This window comes from Procambarus clarkii, chromosome 69, assembly GCF_040958095.1.
Source record: "Procambarus clarkii isolate CNS0578487 chromosome 69, FALCON_Pclarkii_2.0, whole genome shotgun sequence".
Taxonomy (NCBI): domain Eukaryota; kingdom Metazoa; phylum Arthropoda; class Malacostraca; order Decapoda; family Cambaridae; genus Procambarus; species Procambarus clarkii.
In genome coordinates this window covers 20,296,129-20,314,536 of record NC_091218.1, presented here as the reverse complement: position 1 = coordinate 20,314,536, position 18,408 = coordinate 20,296,129, and the positions used below count along the sequence as shown (strand labels likewise).

Sequence of the window (18,408 nt, the reverse complement as noted above, 5' to 3'; positions counted from 1 at the left end):
AAAAACTAGTCACTAGCATATGCATTCTTAGCTACACAACCACCATTTTCAAAACTTCTATTGGTTCTAGCTGACAATTCTAAGCTTAGTGAATTTGAAAACCCGCGATGTCTACTGTTAACCCACTGACTGCTCCAACATTTATGAGTGACAAATTCTAGCATCTGGATTGTCATTTTGTATCAGAGCAATAATAACTGACACGAATTCTGCTGGAGAGCCCATGCTGATTGACCTCGCTGAGTTTGTATTGGAAATGTACAGCTTTCCAATCAGTAATGCCAAGTATTTTCGAGAGTAAAATTGAGGAATCGAATGGGACGTGTTTGAGATTAATCATTGCCCAAAAGGCTGTGTGAATTAGTAGCTTTAGTCATTGTATATATCAGCTCTATCTAGAAATCCAACATTATGTTTGTAACTGATCTTGTATGTATGTACTTTTACCTAAATAAACACTTGATTTGAATCTTGAGAACTTATACAGCAAGAAGGAAACTAGACTTGTTGCTCATCATTTGAACCGATATCTTTGCTAAAATATGATACAGTAATGCAATATATAAGAATGAGGTTGTGGATGCAGAACTTCTTAATAATAATGATAAGCATTATTCAGCTGTTAAGTCGTGGAGGGACTCCACACTCATAATTATGTCTTTTATGCAGCAAATATTTGTAAGTTATCCTATTATCACATTTTGTATTAAATACACGGTGATAATATTAATAAAACCAATAAACAATCGTGTAGATGTTACTTTATTAAAATATAAACCGTATCAGTCACTAAACAAAATATTGGGCTACTTTTATATCAACTTCGGTACTTGTAGTCACCCAGCTCGCTACTCTGGCTACCTCCACCAGCTCTGGCAGCCGTGTGTAACTGAGCTTCTGGTCAGCCAGGAGAGAGAGATGTGTTTGGGTAGTAGTGGGTGGCTGAGGGTAGTTGATCAGTGGTGAGGTTGGTGGTGGGAGCCCGTGGTGCCTGTGAGGGAGGTGTGTGAGTGGTGAAGATGTCTGCCATCCATCGGTCACTCCTCAAGGGCGGCCTGCCTCCCATGGGCCCTCCTGGCCTCCCAGGGTAAGTCTCTCCTCCCAATATTAAGTCAGGGAAATATTGCTGGATTACTGGAGGCTTACTGGATTACTGGAGGCTTGTGAGTGACGGTACATTATTAACAGGGTAGTGTCACAGGCAACTTGAGTTTAGTATTTTAGTTGATTATAGAGCTCAGGATCTAATAATTCATTGTATCGGGGACAGGCAGCCAGTGTGTATATATACATGTTAGGCTTATATCGAGGTCCTCACCAGGATTGAAATACAGACTCCAGGATGCAACCCAACAATAAGCTGACTTAACTCCTAGGTATCAATTTACTGCTAGGTTAACAGAACCATTAGGTGATAGCAAAAATGCCCAACCATTTCTGTCCAGCTCTGGATTCAAACCCAGAATTTCCAGTCCATACATTTACCCGAATTTACCTGAGGGTCACCACACATCTAGTGGCCTTGACAAGGATAGGAAGCAATAGGCTTGTCAAAGTTCCCACCTATTTGTCCCGATGATTTTATCGAGCAAGATTTTGTCGTTCAACGGTGTTTTGGCATTTACAGCTACGGCGGGTAGGTGGTTCAATGGGTTTATAACCCTGGCCTGGGGGTGAAAAAGCATTGGTTTATGTCCTACATTGTGGCTTGTTGAGCTTGAAACCGTTGCTTCTTGTTTGTGATAAATGTGACCTTTTAACAAGTTTTCCGGATCAACATCCTCCAAATTGTTCAATATCTTAAGTTTTGATGAGATCCGCCCTGTCATGTCTGGTTTGCAGTGATGTTAGCCCTGTGGCCCCTTTAGTGGTTCCTGTCATGAGTTGATTTGGTTCTGGAATTGCTGTTACCAGTATTTAGATATGATAATTCTTGGTTTGTGTTATGAGGGAGAGAAGAATGGTGGTGGGCAGTTAGCTGCCCAAACTACATCGAAGGGTATCACCGCAGTTCTGCTCATACCAACACATCCGGCCAAAATGCTATGCGTGTTAGTGGCTCTGGAAGATTGTAAGAACACCAATGTTAAGTACAATATTAAGAAGGTACCCAATGTACTTTCTTGAATACTGTATAAATAAATACAATAAATATGGGCTGGTTAATGTGTAACGTAGTTACTGATTCTGTCTACAGGGAAGTGAGGTCTCGCTCTTCATGCCCCTCCTGTTAGCCTTGTACCTGTTGTGTTATCATTTAACTGTCCGAATGTTTAAATTCCTTATTAAATCTAGCTTTAAAGTTGTGGATGGAGGTGGCTTCTACAACTTGTACTTCTTTCAGTGCCATTATACAGGGTGTGTGTGTGTACAGTATTTCCTTACACTTGTTTGACTTGTACAGTATGCATTTCTAGCTTCCATGTATGTCCTCTTGTATTTGTTAAATAAAAATTGTGTATATAAGCATTTGATGTATAATATGTATAGAAAATATACATTTAAAATTCACCAAATTGTCATATTTGTAAAGTAAGTTATGCATGGTTATTTGTACAAATTCTTATTGTATATGTGAATAATTATTACATAATAAATGTGAAATATGGACAAACTCCTGGGTCAGCCTTGAAGTAGAGCAGAGATTTCAGCTCTGCCTTGGGGCTGGGGAAAAAAGTGATGCAGTTTTCACTTGTTTGCTCAAGGCCTCTTTAGGCCTATGGTTAAGGCCTCATATCCCATAAGAGGCCACAATACTGTCATAAGGCATCTTTTGGCTGCTTTGAGAAGAGGTGCCTTGGATTATTGGGCCTTTGATGGGCTTCTCTTGTCCCTTCAGGACATGGTATTAGCTCTTGCTCTGCCAGAGGTCAGTCAGAGGTTGATGCATTTTTACTCGAATAGGCCAAAGTTACTGGGTTTATAATTTTAAATTCTAGCATTTTATCGCTTCAAAAAAAGACACATTTTGTAATTTACATTTTTTTTTTTTTTTTGGTAGATTGAATCGAGGTGGCCGAAGCCGTGGAGGTATGATGGGTGGACGGAAAGACTACACTCCAGTGTCATTTAAGAACTACTGGGACAGTAGTGAAGATGTCGCCCTAGAAGGTGGCGATGTTTTTCGTGTGTACAAGCGTGGCTCAGCAGGTCCTTTGCTGTTACTCTTGCACGGAGGGGGATACTCGGGCCTTACTTGGTCTCTCTTTGCTGTGAGTTTATGTTGCTTGTAATGCATACTGTATAATATTGTAATTATTATTTATTTTTTTCATACAAAACTTAATACAGCATGTATTATGAAAGTACTGGGTAATCATTTGTAGATTTTGCCAATTAGGAACTAATACTTTTGAAAGTCAATTGAATAGCATAAAATGTTGATAATATAAAATGCAAAATAAATCAGATCGGTAGCATAGTATACAGTAATTATAATTTTTAGGGGAATACTCATTATTCTTCCATATTTAATGTGTGGGGATATTTTATTTAGTATTTTATATTGGTATGTTTGCAGGAATATTAAGTTACACAAAATTTATTTCATAAGAAATGTTAATTGTCAAGGCTCTAGATACAGTATTTAGTTGCATTATAATAACTTTTGGTGTGCAATAAATATTAATAGTTGACATTAGTCTAAATTATTAGTTTGTACTTATTGGTATATGTGCTGTTTTAAATTGCTAATAATTTTCATATATCCACCGTCTGCAAATTTAAGAAGACTGGGTGTTATGTTAGTTGGACCAGTAAAAATTTCACCATACGTTTCCTATATTGTATAGAGTACGTACAGTCCTTATTTATCTTGGTCATATTGAAGATCATACTTTTAATTTCAATAAAGGCAATTTTATATTAGATAAATATTAACTGAATAAATGGAAAATAAATGCCATGGCATAAAACCTGACATTAAACCCTACCTTTTTTCTCTCAAATTTTCACCCCTGTTTAGCTCTCTGTTCCAATGGCTTTGCAAACTTTTTTGCAAGTTCTCAACTAAACTTGACTGTCCTATCAGTATTGAGTGTTCTACATGGCAGATTTTGTTTCAGTTGGATAGAAAAAATAAATACTGAGGACTTTTACTGACAATAATTTTTAGTTAATTATTGCTGGTATTTGCTGCAGGAACATGTCAGCGAGATGGTAGAGTGTCAGGTGATGGCCGTTGACCAGCGAGGACATGGGGACACTCGCACCACAGATGATTCGGATCTCTCCGCTGAAACCCTTGCTAGGTGTGTGAGCTGTATTTGTGTACTTTTAGATAGGGATCGGTTAGTTTTGTTAGTATTTTCTTTGTGCTCATGTGTACAGGTATGAGTATACAGATACTGTATTACAATGTGTATTTTGAGTTTTTGTTAATGATAGCTATTATAATTGATAATCTTGAAAGCTCTTTTTCCACCTATTGCATGTATTGTAAAAATATTAGATTTTAACAGATGCAGTGTTTTATGTACAGTATGGTATAATCAGTAGAGTCCAAGACTGATTTGAACTATTTTACAACATTATAGGTTGCAAAATTAAAAAAACGTTTTGGTCCAGTGGGACCTCACGTGAAGGAACCTCGCTCTATTGAAAGCTTTCACTGGCTAGACATGTTCATGCAGAGTTCTGATGGTTCACTGATTATTCATGCAAGCCATAGCCACATTAGCCCATTGGGATGTGTGTTACAACAGTCAACAAGATCTAAATGTAAACTACATTATATACTAAGCAGGGCATAAAATCTTTCAAACTCAAATACAATAAATTACTGTACTATTTTATTAAAATGTTACAATTAAACAATAATGACTAAAAGTACACACAACTGCCAAAGCAATGTGGAAAAGTGTCAAAGATATGGTCGTTCCACCAGACCAGTAATTACCAAAGTGTAGTTACAGGACAAGAGCTATACTCATGATATCCCGTTTTCCTGGTACAGAACTGTCATACAACTCTTTTAAAACTTCCAATGGTTTCGGCCTCCACCGACACAAGATCTAACTGTTTGAAAACCGTGTCTGTTGTTATATCATTCCTTTCCAGGTGCTCCACCCATTTGGTTTTAATTACTATTTCTAGTGTTTTGACTACCAATTATACAGGCATGTAATTGAAAGGGCATACTTTCCTACCATTTTTGTAATTTGAAGTATGGTTTGCCTTTTCCCAAGTATGAATTATGGTTGCCTTATCTGATTGGTGTGTACATTCTTATTATTAAATATTTCATTATCTATATCTGTTTTGTGATCTGTTCTATATCTTGTATCTTCTCACTAAAGTAACTTCACTCGAGAAGAATAGTTTTCACAGTTAATTATTTACGTCTTTTATTTAAACCTCTCAAGCCTTTATATTTAAGTGAGCTTCTTGCAGAATGTGAGGGTTTTGTATGAGTTTGTCTGACTAAAGATTTTTAATTGGCAGTGACATTGGTCGGTTGGTGGATGCAGTGTATGGGTCTGCTCAGCCACCATGTGTGCTCATTGGTCACAGCATGGGTGGTGCCATCGCTGTTCACACTGCATACTATGGCTATGTTGCTGGTTAGTGTTGATTATAGCACATGTTATCTCCTAGTCACACTGCTTGTAGGTGCTTAATTTGTTGTCACATTTAGGTTCCCTTGGCAAAATTGGCTTAGAAAGTACACCTTCTTTTTTTAAATACATTTTCTTGTATTTTATCAAAATGCACAAGTTTCATTCATTCCCTCCATCTGTGTTTTCATAGTAATGTCACAATTATATTCATATGTTTAACCCTTACGCTGCAACATTTGACGTTATTTGAAAAACTAATAATTTCCCTGTATTGCGACATTCAAATTAATAGAAAATTGTGTGTGTATACTGTACTGACGTGTTCAATGATATTCATACATCACTACTCATACTTCCATGGAGTAAGGAGGCATCAAATCAGAAGAAATAGAACTTGCAAACTTGATATAAAATGTTTGATGTAACTTGATAAAAAATATTCACCCCCTTAATCTATTTGCTGTGATAAGGTGGAAACTCTTGTTTGAAGTATGTTAGTGCAATGTGAGAGTTTAAAAAGTTAATTGGAGCAATACTTTCAACAACCTGTAATGCTTGTTTTGGTATTGGGCCCTCAGAACATTGTTCTTGTCTGGTAGCTGCAGCCATTTAGCACCAATAGATCTAAATCTGTTAGGAATAATTAGTTTTTCATTCAGTACTGTCACCAATAGGTATTATTAATTAATAATATGATATTTTTGTTCATTTGATGCAACATGTTAGTGTGATCTCTGTGTGTTTAATAATAGACTGAGGAACTGGGAACTAATGAACCATGACCTGACAGAAAGGAACTGGTAAAACCAGCTCAATAATGCAAAGCAAATTCGGTGCCTCAAGGGAAAAAACTCGATATCATTAGACATGCGCTCAAAGAAACATAACCACCAAGGAAAAAAATAAAGGAAAAAATGCAAATTGGGTGTTGTGGCATTCTTAGGCAGCCGAGCTCTTTCCTCTAGTCTGGTTTATGTGGAGCCGTCCTCCACATAAACCAGACTAGAGGAAGTCTAGTCCTTTCCTTCTCTGGTGCAAACTTCATGAAATAAAGACTAATGTTAGTTGATTTTTCTGGTTATGAAATCAAGCAGGATTCAAATATGCAGTGCAAAGGGTAAAAACAAATTTTTAATTATTTTTTTAAGAAAACTTAAACTACATAAAATGCAATTTATTTACAGTAATGTATTTGCTGATGTGGAAAAATCAAGCCAAGCTAATCTAGTTGGAAAGTAAAAGATTATTGTGAAGCAAGAGAGAGAGAGAGAAAAACACTAATATTAAGTTTTATCTCTGGAACTGCTGTATCACAAATTTATTTACATATTCTTCTTCTTAGGGATTGCAGGTTTAATCGTAATAGATGTAGTGGAAGGTACAGCCATGGATGCCCTAAGCTCCATGCAGAGTTTCCTGCGTGGCCGCCCAAACAACTTCAACTCCCTTCAAAATGCCATAGAATGGAGGTTTGTATTCCAGCAGCTTGTTCTATTGAAATAAAGCAACTTTCTCTTGTGCTACAAATTGCTGGTTATATATTAGCAAAAATTTAATTTAAATGGATTTTAAAATTAAATTTAGATGGATTTCAAGTTTTTAACATAATGCATATTTTATAGAAGGGCAAGAGTTCTCTACTTCATTGAACATTCATGGAGAAAACTATTACGCTTGTAATTTTTATATTTGTCTCAAGTAGAGTTTTTCAGAATAGATTGTAGGTACTTGGCAGGTTGTTTACCTCACAATAGTCTAAAAGTGGCCTTTATATTTGTGGCTTTCCTGTACTATATTCAAATTTGCATATTTTCAGAGTTTTTTAATACCCAAAATCTATATTTGCTAGGCTCTGGTACCCAGCAGGCCAAATGTAACTCCCACGACTAATGTGAACTTTTAATATGGAGCAATATTGGCAAAATAGCTTCAGGGAGTCACTAGGGCTCTTTCAGATAGCTTTTCATTACATTCAACACTAGGTTTCTCTGTGGAAAATTTTAGGTGCTTTCTCTTACCCTTGTTGCTCTTTAATGCATTGTGCTCTAGGTACCCAGTTAATGAGATCTAGCTTATGCTGTAGTTATCTGATGTGCCTTTTAGGGTGTTCCGGCCTCTGTTACCTAGGTTCTTTTTCTATTGTTTATGTTTTGAGATTTTACAAACTGTCTACCTCGGCCTTTCTGGTTTGGGCCCATTTGTGTGCTGTACTCGCAGCTCATGAGGCGGTGGCCGGGAATCTCTTGTGACCTTTGGCTGCTATCTAATGGGGGCATGTTAGGGCTAGGGTTGTTCACCTATGGCCAAAATCAATTGCCTTTTTTCATCAAGGGCCTGCTGTATTCACAGGACTTTCCAGGATCCAAATAAAACAAATATTGATGTTTGATGGAGTTTATTAGATTTTAAAATTATTCATCTTAAATCTTAATATTTTTCAGTGTGCGCTCTGGACAAACTAGAAATATTGAAGCGGCCAGAGTTTCAATGCCGGGACAAGTTAAGAAGTGAGTGAGTGTTATAATGTTTTGTCTAGAGTTACTAAGTTATAAAGCATACATTGCACTATTGCACTAACTTATTGGCAGGTGTCTGAAAATTAGAACTGCATGATGCTTCCTTCTGAAGATAATTTTGAGTTTTAGAAATGGTATTCTACTGAGACCTTCTTTGCACTTTTCCATTTTGGGGTAGGGTTAAAATCTGGATGGTTGATCAGGAAAAAAAATACGGCTTAATGTTATCCTGTAGTGAGAGTTTGAAACTAATTATCCCATTGTTTGAACCATATGGTGTGTGCTGCCACTTATAATCACTAGAAGAATTTGTTCAATATATTTTATTCTGGACTGGTCCTTGGTAACTTGTTGGTAGTACATTGGTTCTGATACCACGGAGACAACCACGAAGCTACCAGGTTCGTCCTCGCTTAACTCGTCTGTTAGATATATGTAACTTTGTATCACTTCATGGCTGCCAGGATGATTTGTGTCATCATCATTACTACTGCTGCTGTCTGTTTAGACCTTTTGAACTACAGTATTCTTGGGGGGGGGGGGGGGTGTTAGTGTCTTCTGATGTTTCTTTGTGGGATGATCCTTGGGAGTGTGGAAGGATGTGCTTCTGCTGTGGCCATGGATACTGAGAGGTGATGGGTCCTGGGCAATGCCATAGGGGTAATTTGAACCAGTTGAGCAATATGAATTTATGCACTAGCAGGAAACTGCAAGGCAGGCTCCCCTAGTATATTTAACGCATAATAGTGGTTCAAATAATTGGTTGACTTGATAAATTTCATTACAAGCATATAGAACTGTGAAAATCATTTAAATTAAGAGGTATACAAACCAAGTAATGTAATTTTGATAAAATAACAACTGCCCTCTCATAGCAAAATAACAAATTACAAGAGGATTTTGTCATGGGTTAACTCAATTATTTTATATTTTATAATCATTGGTCATTGGTATAATCATTATAATCACTGGGGCCTCGTAGCCTGGTGGATAGCGTGCAGGACTCGTAATTCTGTGGCGCGGGTTCGATTCCCGCATGAGGCAGAAACAAATGGGCAAAGTTTTTCACCCTAAATGCCCCTGTTACCTAGCAGTAAATAGGTACCTGGGAGTTAGTCAGCTGTCACGGGCTGCTTCCTGGGGGCGGAGGCCTGGTCGAGGACTGGGCCGCGGGGACACTAGAAAAAGCCCCGAAATCATCTCAAGATATACAAAGCAGACAATACAGTAGTGAAACACCTCTTCTTGAGGGTGCCTCATTGGCTTGGCTTTTTTTTTTTTTTTTATTCCTGCTTATCTGTGTGTTTATGGGGTGCCAGACTCCTGGAGGACTAGTGGATGCCATTTATTGGTGGAAGGGAGAAGCCATGAGCAAATGCCAATTTTGATTGGTATTCAATCTTAACAAACATCGCCCTGTGATGGCTTTGAGTATTTGTAACCCCTTTTTGAATACTTTGTTAGTTTCCCCTCTATGTGGAGTCTTGAAACTCCAACAGCTAACCCCCACCTCTTGTGAGGCAGGAGGGAGAGGGGGGGGGGGGAAGAGAAGCAAGATTATGATCCGTGTTCCCGGTAGAGCATGAGATGGTTATAGGTGCTGCTATGATGACTTCCCGGTGTGTATACTCAGAATGTTAATTTTAATTCATATTTGTTTTTAATTTAAATGCTTTAGCACCAAATTCTGGTGAAGTGAATATTTGGAGTAACTTGTAAGTCGTCCATGATGGTACTGACCATTGCAGTTATCACAACAAAGCGGCCACCAAAACAGAGTTCATCCTTTGCATCCAGATTTCCAGTATACCTGAGTTTTATTTGAATGGGAGTCCACTGTGCAGTATTTACTTTATTATATATTTACGGTAGTTAATTTCCTTTATCTTTAATATTATTTTGTTTTTGTATCATAGCACAGAGAATGGGTGCTGTGGCACTGTTGATGTTGAATCATCAATCGATAATAACCAGAAACAAAACCGAGAGAGTGGTGTTCTAGTTCGATCAGACATGATCCCCGAGGAGGGTGGTGACGCCGACACTTCTCAGACTACAGAATCATCATCGGCACCGTCTTTAAATGAAAGCAACTTACCGGTAACATTAAGAACGTCATTTAGTGTTGCTCTAGTATAGTTATACAGTAGATATTTAAAACTACTGTATGTCAAGACATCGATTTTGTCGATACTTGTGCATGAATGTGAATATGGAAGTATTTAAAGAACAGTAACAGTATAATGGGTAGTAAATATATAAGGTACTGTATATGATAAATTAGAAGGAGCTGTGTCAAAAGAACATTCAAAGTGAATATCATATAGTAAGAAATTTTGCTACATGATTGGCATAATGTGGTTGTCTTAAGTTTCATGTATTGCATGCACGTTTTCCTCCCCATCCATCTTGGGATTAAAATAGATTATCTAGCCAAGAGGCTTGTGGAAGTTTCTCGACACACAATTCTCTGTAAATTTTTGGACGCTTCTTCATGCGCTATCTTCAGTGGAATTGTTAGTTTACTCGGATTACAATTTTTCAGGTCAGAAAATATACGTGGCGAATAAACTTAGGAGAAACGGAAAAATTTTGGCCTGGTTGGTTTCAAGGATTATCGGCCAAGTTCTTGGCAAGTTCTCCAGCAAAAATGCTATTGCTGGCTGGCATAGACAGACTTGACACTGAACTAACTGTTGGACAGATGCAAGGTGGGTTTTTGTTATGGTTTTTAAGAGCATTCTGAGAGAAATTTCATTGTGGTGATATATAGTACAGTGTGTGTTGATTTGTATATTATTTGTCTTTTCTCATCTTTCATTGTATTCATATTCCTTATGTGAGATGTCATCATTATTCAGTTCCCTTCCTTTGTGAAGCTGAAGTGCTGGTGAAATTGGCAGCAATATATAGTACAGTGGTACCTCGGAATACGAGTGTCCCTGTATGCGCGATTTTCGGAATACGAGCCGGATTTCCTCGGAAAATGTGTCTCGGAAGGCGAGGGTTACCTCAGAACGCGAGTTTGTTGATATGTGTTCAGGCTGACCTAGCACCTGGTGGTACGGCGATCGTCGCCCCTCAGTTTACCGTTGTCTACTGCCCAGTGGCTATCCCACATCAATTCTTCACCCGGATTTTCAGTGTTTTGTTGGATTTTTGGTCATTTGACTATACAATTTGTTATTATATATCTCACCATGGGTTCCAAGAAAGCCAGTGGTAAGGATCAAGGCAAGAAAGCCCATGTGAGGATGACAATAGAGGAGAAACAAGAGATCATTCAGAAGCATGAAAACGGTACACGTGTTATTGAACTTTGTAGGCAGTACAACAAAGCCACATCAACAATTTCCACTAGCACTCATAATCTCATTTTTCTTCTTAAGTATAAAGTGGCAAAAGGCGTAAGAACAATGACGAAACAAAGACCACAATTACTTGAAGTAGAAAAGTTGTTATTAATTTGGATACAATACAAAGGAATTAAGGGGTGATAGTGTTTCGGAGGCCATCATTTGTGAGAAAGCCAGGGTATTGCACGAAGACCTCCTAAAGAAAATCCCTGAAACGAGTGATGCAGATACGAAAGAGTTTAAGGCAAGCAGGGGCTGGTTTGAAAAATTTAGAAGTGGTATCCATAGTGTTACTAGGCATGGGGAGGCTGCCAGTTCAGACATACCAGCCGCTGGACGATTTATTGAGGAATTTAAAGAGTTTGCAGAGGCTGAGAGATACCTACCGCAACAAGTGTTTAATTGTGACGAAACAGGACTGTTTTGGTAAAGAATGCCTAGGAGGACATACATTACCAGGGAGGAAAAATTCCTTGCCTGGACACAAGCCTATGAAAAATAGGTTTACGCTTGTGCTGTGTTCAAATGCGAGTGGTGATTTGAAAATTAAACCCTTGCTAGTGTATCATTCTGAAAATCCAAGGGTTTTCAAACAGTATAAAGTGCAGAAAACCAATTTGTGTGTGATGTGGAAGGCTAATAAAAAAGCATGGGTGACTAGGCTTATTTATTCGGAGTGGGTGAATGAAGTGGTGTGCCCTGCCATAGAAAAATATCTGCAAGAGAAACTTATGCCACTCAAAGCCATGCTTCTGCTCGACAACGCTCCTGCTCATCCTCCATGCTTGGAAGATGATTTGTTGCCCAGATACAAGAAATTCCTCACAGTTAAATTCCTTCCTCCTAAAACTACTCCTCTAATTCAGCCTATGGACCAGAAAATCATAGCGAATTTTAAGAAACTTTATGAAAGGGCACTTTTCCGGAAATGTTTTGAAGTGACTGAAGCCACAAACCTCACCCTCAAAGAGTTCTGGAAACACCATTTTAACATTTGTAGTGCTTTAAAACTCGTTGACAGCCTGGCAAGAAGTGACTCAAAGAACCCTGATCTCTGGCTGGAGAAAATTGTGGCCTTCTTGAGATCTTGAGATGATTTCGGGGCTTTTTTTTAGTGTCCCCGTGGCCCGGTCCTCGACCAAGCCTCCACCCCCAGGAAGCAGCCCGTGACAGCTGACTAACACCCAGGTACCTATTTTACTGCTAGGTAACAGGGGCATAGGGTGAAAGAAACTCTGCCCATTGTTTCTCGCCAGCGCCTGGGATTGAACCCAGGACCACAGGATAACAAGTCCAGCGTGCTGTCCGGCTCCCCAAAGCCGCTCCCCATTCAGCGGCCTGAATGTGTGAGAGAACTAGACTTTGAGGGGCTTGAGCCTGTAAATGATGCGCCTATTGTTGACGAAATTGTTACTCTGGGCCGGCAAATGGGCTTGGAACTGGATGATGTGGAGGAGTTGGTGGAAGAACACAACGAAGAACTGACCACCGAAGAACTCCAAGCCCTTCAACAGGAACAGCAAGACAACGCAGCTGATGATTCTACAGAGGAGGAGGATGAGGCAGTAGCGAATGCTACTGCCTCATCTTCCACCATCCAAATGCTAATTTCTGCTACTGCAGAAATTAGGAAGGTATGTCAGATGTGGGAAGAGATTCAAACAATTGTTGAAAAGACTCACCCAGAGAAAGCTGTAGTAGGCCGTTGCCTTAATCTTTTCAATGACAATGTGATGCCTTACCACAGAGACAGCTTGCGAAGAAGGGAAAAGCAAGCTTCCATGGACAGATTTGTGGTGAGAAAATCGAGCAGTGAGCCACAACCAGGACCTAGTGGTACTCAGGCAAAATGTGCCAGGGAGTGCACACCAGAAAGGTCCTCACTGCCTGATGTGATAATGGAAGGGGACTCCCCTTCCAAACATTAACTCCTCTCCTCCTCCCCCCTCCTCACCATCTTCCATACGCCTACAGCATTCAACAGCAAGTTTTGTAATAACTTGAACATAGTTTTATAGGTTTATTTAGATGAATTAGGTATAAAAATTTAGTTTGATGTGGGGTTTTTGGGGTAGTCAGGAACGGATTAATTCATTTCCCATTATTTCTTATGGGGAAATTAGCTTCGGAATACGAGTTTTCGGAATATGAGCCGTCTCCAGGAACGGATTAAACTCTTAAACCGAGGTACCCCTGTACAGTAAAACAAAATTTTTAATAAATTATTAATTGTTATTATAATTATTTATTATTATTAAGAAGGTTATAGATATTGACCCTTTGGTTGCAACACTGATTCTTTTTGGCACTATTCCTACCAATCTTGAGGTCATCTTGAGATGATTTCGGGGCTTAGTGTCCCCGCGACCCAGTCCTCGACCAGGCCTCCTTTTTGTTACACACCTCCGGGAAGCAGCCCGTAGCAGCTTTCTAAGTCCCAGGTACCTATTTACTGCTAGGTAACAGGAGCATCAGGGTGAAAGAAACATTTTGCCCATTTGTTTCCGCCTCCACCGGGGATCGAACCCGGAACCTCAGGACTACGAATCCGAAGTGCTGTCCACCCGGCTGTTAGGCGCCAAGGGTTAAAGAATAGACACAATCAGAATTTTGAAATTAGCATTTTATTTAAGATACAATTTACCTATCAGTACGGAGGGAACTGGTCGGCCGAGCGGACAGCACACGGGACTTGTGATCCTGTGGTCCTGGGTTCGATCCCAGGCACCGGCGAGAAACAATGGGCAGAGTTTCTTTCACCCTATGCCCCTGTTTCCTAGCAGTAAAATAGGTACCTGGGTGTTAGTCAGCTGTCACGGGCTGCTTCCTGGGGGTGGAGGCCTGGTCGAGGACCAGGCCGCGGGGACACTAAAAAGCCCCGAAATCATCTCAAGATAACCTTATCGAAGGTACCTCCCCCCTAATTTGCTTTTATCTTTTCCAATTGGATTTTAAAATTTGGAGTGGAGGGAGAGTGTAAGAGAGAGAAAAGGATATGAGGAAGGGGGTTTGAGGAAATTATTAATATGGTTTGATGCTGCTGTAGTGATTACAATGCTGGGTCTCATACCTGAATCATATAACACAAAAATGTCACTACTAATGCCAATGTTAACAATTTTGCAGGAAAGTTCCAGATGCAGGTTTTGCCCCAATGTGGCCATGCAGTACAGGAAGACACCCCCGATCGTGTGGCTGAAGTGCTGGCCGCTTTCCTCATCAGACACAAGCTTGCTCCACCCAAGAATGATTTCAACATGTAAGGATTTTTTGTTTACTTTACAAACCTTGCACACTTGTATGTGCACATACACATCTGTGTGTGTGCACATACAGGTGCTCTTTATGACGTGTAATTTCATTAAATTTCATGTTCATTTATTGCCCGTTTATCTTGTTGTGCAAGTTCATTCCCACTTAAACAAAATGGGAAACAGGATAATACTGTAATGATAGAAATTAAATTGTCACTATAATATTGAATTGTAACTATATTCAGTAGTTTCAGTTGAAATTTTGCTGATCATTTTATAACTGAATGAATTATTGTTTTTGACAGGAGTTTTCCCGCATGCTGAAAAAGAGCTCGATGATGCCTGTGACGAGTCGTCTTGCACATCCTCATACTGGAAGATAGTGGCAAGTTGTACTAGTGTATTGTAGTACACACCCTTATACATTCAAGATGCACTATGGTTACATGGGCTTTTCTTTTCCCCTCATGGGTTCTGCCTTGCCATGGGAAAAAGGGGCATTTGCACACCAATCTTGGGTGATTGATGGTGGCTTCTGCTTCTCTCTTACCTTCTGAAGCAGAGTTCAACTAGAGTACCCACTTTGAGGCTTCCCATTTAGGTATTTAGACCACCTGCTGGAGGGGTTGCCCATGAGAGGCCGTGCTTGTATCAATGGTCTTGTTAAAAAGGGAGAACACCACTAAGGATGCAGCACCCTGTTTGTGTCGGCTCACACTTGACTCCTCTCACTACTCCGGTAGGTGGTATTCCATTGTCCAAGGATACAATCCTCTTCTCTGCTTACCAATGGAAAGTTTCTCTCCATTACTCATCATACTTGTGCAGTGGATATCCACACTCACAATTTGTGCCCCACAGCTCCTTATTTGCAAGACCCTAACTTGTCACCCTCTCTCTCTCTCCTTTTGTATTACTTGTCAATGTTAACATTCTTTTTTTCTGTATTAAGATGATGATTCACAAGATTGTGCAGCAAATTTGTTAGTAAAATAACATGTATCCACCGTCGTCGTACTTTTGAAATTGCTGAGCCGGTGTAAGTCACCTTAATACAGTACTACCTTGCCTAAAACTCTCATGGCGAGTCATACTTTCATGTGCAGTTTTGGTATTCATACAATGATGTATGTACTCCTGCTGAATTTGTCCGCTCTGTCCCTTTGCCACTCATTGGCAGTGTGCTCCAATAATATTCACAGTTCTCTGCCATCAACCTACCTGTACAATAGCGTACAGTATTTATGAAATATTTATACCCGTAATCAGATATGGGGGGGCCCCTGGGTCCATCCACATAGCATGGTACAATATGGTTGTTCTCCCCATTAAAAACCCAGTACAAAGTACACTTCTGTTTGGGATCTTCGTCCCTTTGCTTTAATTAGTTGCATCTGCAAGATTTTTGTAACGTTATCTTTGCGACGTTGTCCCAATTTAGTTATAAAGTTGCAGTACCACTGATATCCTGACAGACGTGCAAGTTTTGACACAGTTGCTCATTCTATGAGCATCTATGGACAGATGCTCCAGGCAGTTTATTTAATGACAGCCATTATCTGGTAATGGCTGTCCTTTTTAACTTGGATTAAACATGACACCACAGTATCTGGAAATATAATAGCCCAGTTACATTCTTTTTGGCCTCTTGGTTATTTGCCTTTGTTCCTTCAAAGCTTCCACTCTGTACAAACCTTTGTAAAGCATACTTTGGGACTGCTTCTGTGGAACAATCATTCGTGTTGTCCCCTTAATGGTCTCTCATCATCTCTCCCAACTGGGGTATATTCCACATTTGCATAATGAACTACAAAAACAGTGTTCTAATCGTCCAGGAGTCTTTTAGAAAGACTTTGGTGGCACATGTCTTTGGCAGATATAGTTTTGTTGGGTTTGCAGACATACTGGTGTAACCTCTGACTTGCAGATGAAACACACATCATGCCTCTCCAATCTTCCAAAAGGGCATTCCTTAGATATGTGCCCTGTCATTATGCAGTCCAAAACTATTGGGGATGTAGATGGTTATAGACCATGAATAGTATATTTTACTAGCAGAATGTAACTTAAACCCCCCCCCCCATAGCCTTACTTCTTTCACTGAAATAGATGGGGAAAAAGTGTCTGGATAGGTTATATATTGGCCCACACAAATTTAGCTCATGGGTACTTATTGCAATGGATACCTGTACTATCAGAAGTGCATTGTCCAGCTTAGACACTTGCCTTATAAAATGTCCTGATTTTCAGGGTGTTTCAAAATTTTGTTTTCCCACAGTTCCTTAGTCATTTGTTCCATTTAACATTCTCTGTGAATCTATCTCCTTTTCTCGTCACTTGTCTTGTCTTTCTCTTCTTGTAATGGCATCCTAAATGATATCTTGGGTATATTCTGTAACAGTGCTCTATAACCATCCTGGTTTAGTACTTTTAATAATTACATTTTTTATGTATTATTTCACCATACTTGACAATTGTAAGTGTATATTTGTAAAAACTTAGGTCATTATGTATACACATGTGAATTCCTTAGCACCGAAGAGGCTTAACACTTGCAGAGATTGCACTAAATGTTTTGCAGCTATTATTAAAACACGTTAATACTGGGCACTTGGAGCCTCGAACTATTGACAGCAACAATTCACTTGGGCACTCCGTGCCCAAGTGAATGAAATGTTATCATCCATGTTTATTGTGGTTGACAATTTATATGATGTGGGTGTGGCTCATCTAGTTCCTCCTTGTTCTAGTAGCATTCCAGATGATGTTGAAAGTCCCAGTTGGATACTAGTGATGTCTTGGAGTGTGGTTGTTGCTGTTCATAGTGTGGTCTATAGATCTACTGTCTCCTGCTCTAGGGGTCGGTGGTTCAAGGGTCCCTAGAACCCAAGTAAATGAATTGTTATTATCCATGTTTATTATGGTTGACAATTTTTTAATACTGGTTTAATTAAATTGCTCATGGTTTAGGTTGATCACAGCTTCATACTCAAAATTAGTGTTAATTTGATTCTCTATTTCTGAGAATTTATTTTCATATAAAATTACTGTATTAAAAAAAAGTTTGTGTTCTCATACACAAAGTTGGTATAAAAAATACACAAGGAAGCAAGCTAGCTGAAGAGAGGTTATTATGGTATAAATACGCATTGGAAGCATATGTGCCCGTTTCCAATCTTTGATTCTCTTTATACTATTCCTAGCATAAAAACCATGACATTAATAACGATCTTGAATGCCTCATTATATGAACACAAAAACTTGTGTGGTTGTAAAGCCGAGCATTTATTCTAGGGCTGTGTAGCCTGACTTACCTGTTGTTTTATCTGAAGTTTACGTGTAATCTTGAATGTCTCGTAATATTTTTTATTTAGCCGAGGTACTGAATAACCTCGTGTTATTCAGCCCCTTTTATTTATTTATTTTTCCCAGAACACAATCTGCCTGTTTTTTGACTAACATTTATTACAGTACTTTACTGTACAGTATAACCGAAGGTGCATGCTTCCTATTGTAATTATCTTGGTGTAAACCAATAGCAAATATATGTGCATTTTCCATGTTCTTGGTTTATCTTAATATCATATTGACTTTGAAAAATTTAAAAGAAAAATATATACTGTAACTTGAGAATAGTCTGAATTTTGCCATGGAAAGCACTTCTACGTGCCACTGGAAGTACAGCATCTAATAATGTCATAAAAAAAAAAAGGGGGTCAAAGAA

The 18,408-nt window shown here is 39.0% G+C and overlaps 1 protein-coding gene across 1 annotated transcript; it reads left to right on the top strand.

The window, feature by feature from the left end:
* The first annotated feature begins 814 nt into the window (after positions 1–814).
* LOC123772098 (protein phosphatase methylesterase 1) lies at positions 815–18,244 on the top strand. The gene is made up of 10 exons (XM_045765046.2): positions 815–1,087; positions 3,002–3,212; positions 4,141–4,250; positions 5,443–5,561; positions 6,901–7,027; positions 8,000–8,065; positions 9,991–10,174; positions 10,620–10,785; positions 14,557–14,689; positions 14,990–18,244. The coding sequence occupies exons 1-10, from the start codon at positions 1,020–1,022 to the stop codon at positions 15,006–15,008; spliced, it is 1,203 nt and encodes a 400-aa protein (XP_045621002.2). The 5' UTR covers positions 815–1,019; the 3' UTR covers positions 15,009–18,244.
* Positions 18,245–18,408: the final 164 nt, after the last annotated feature.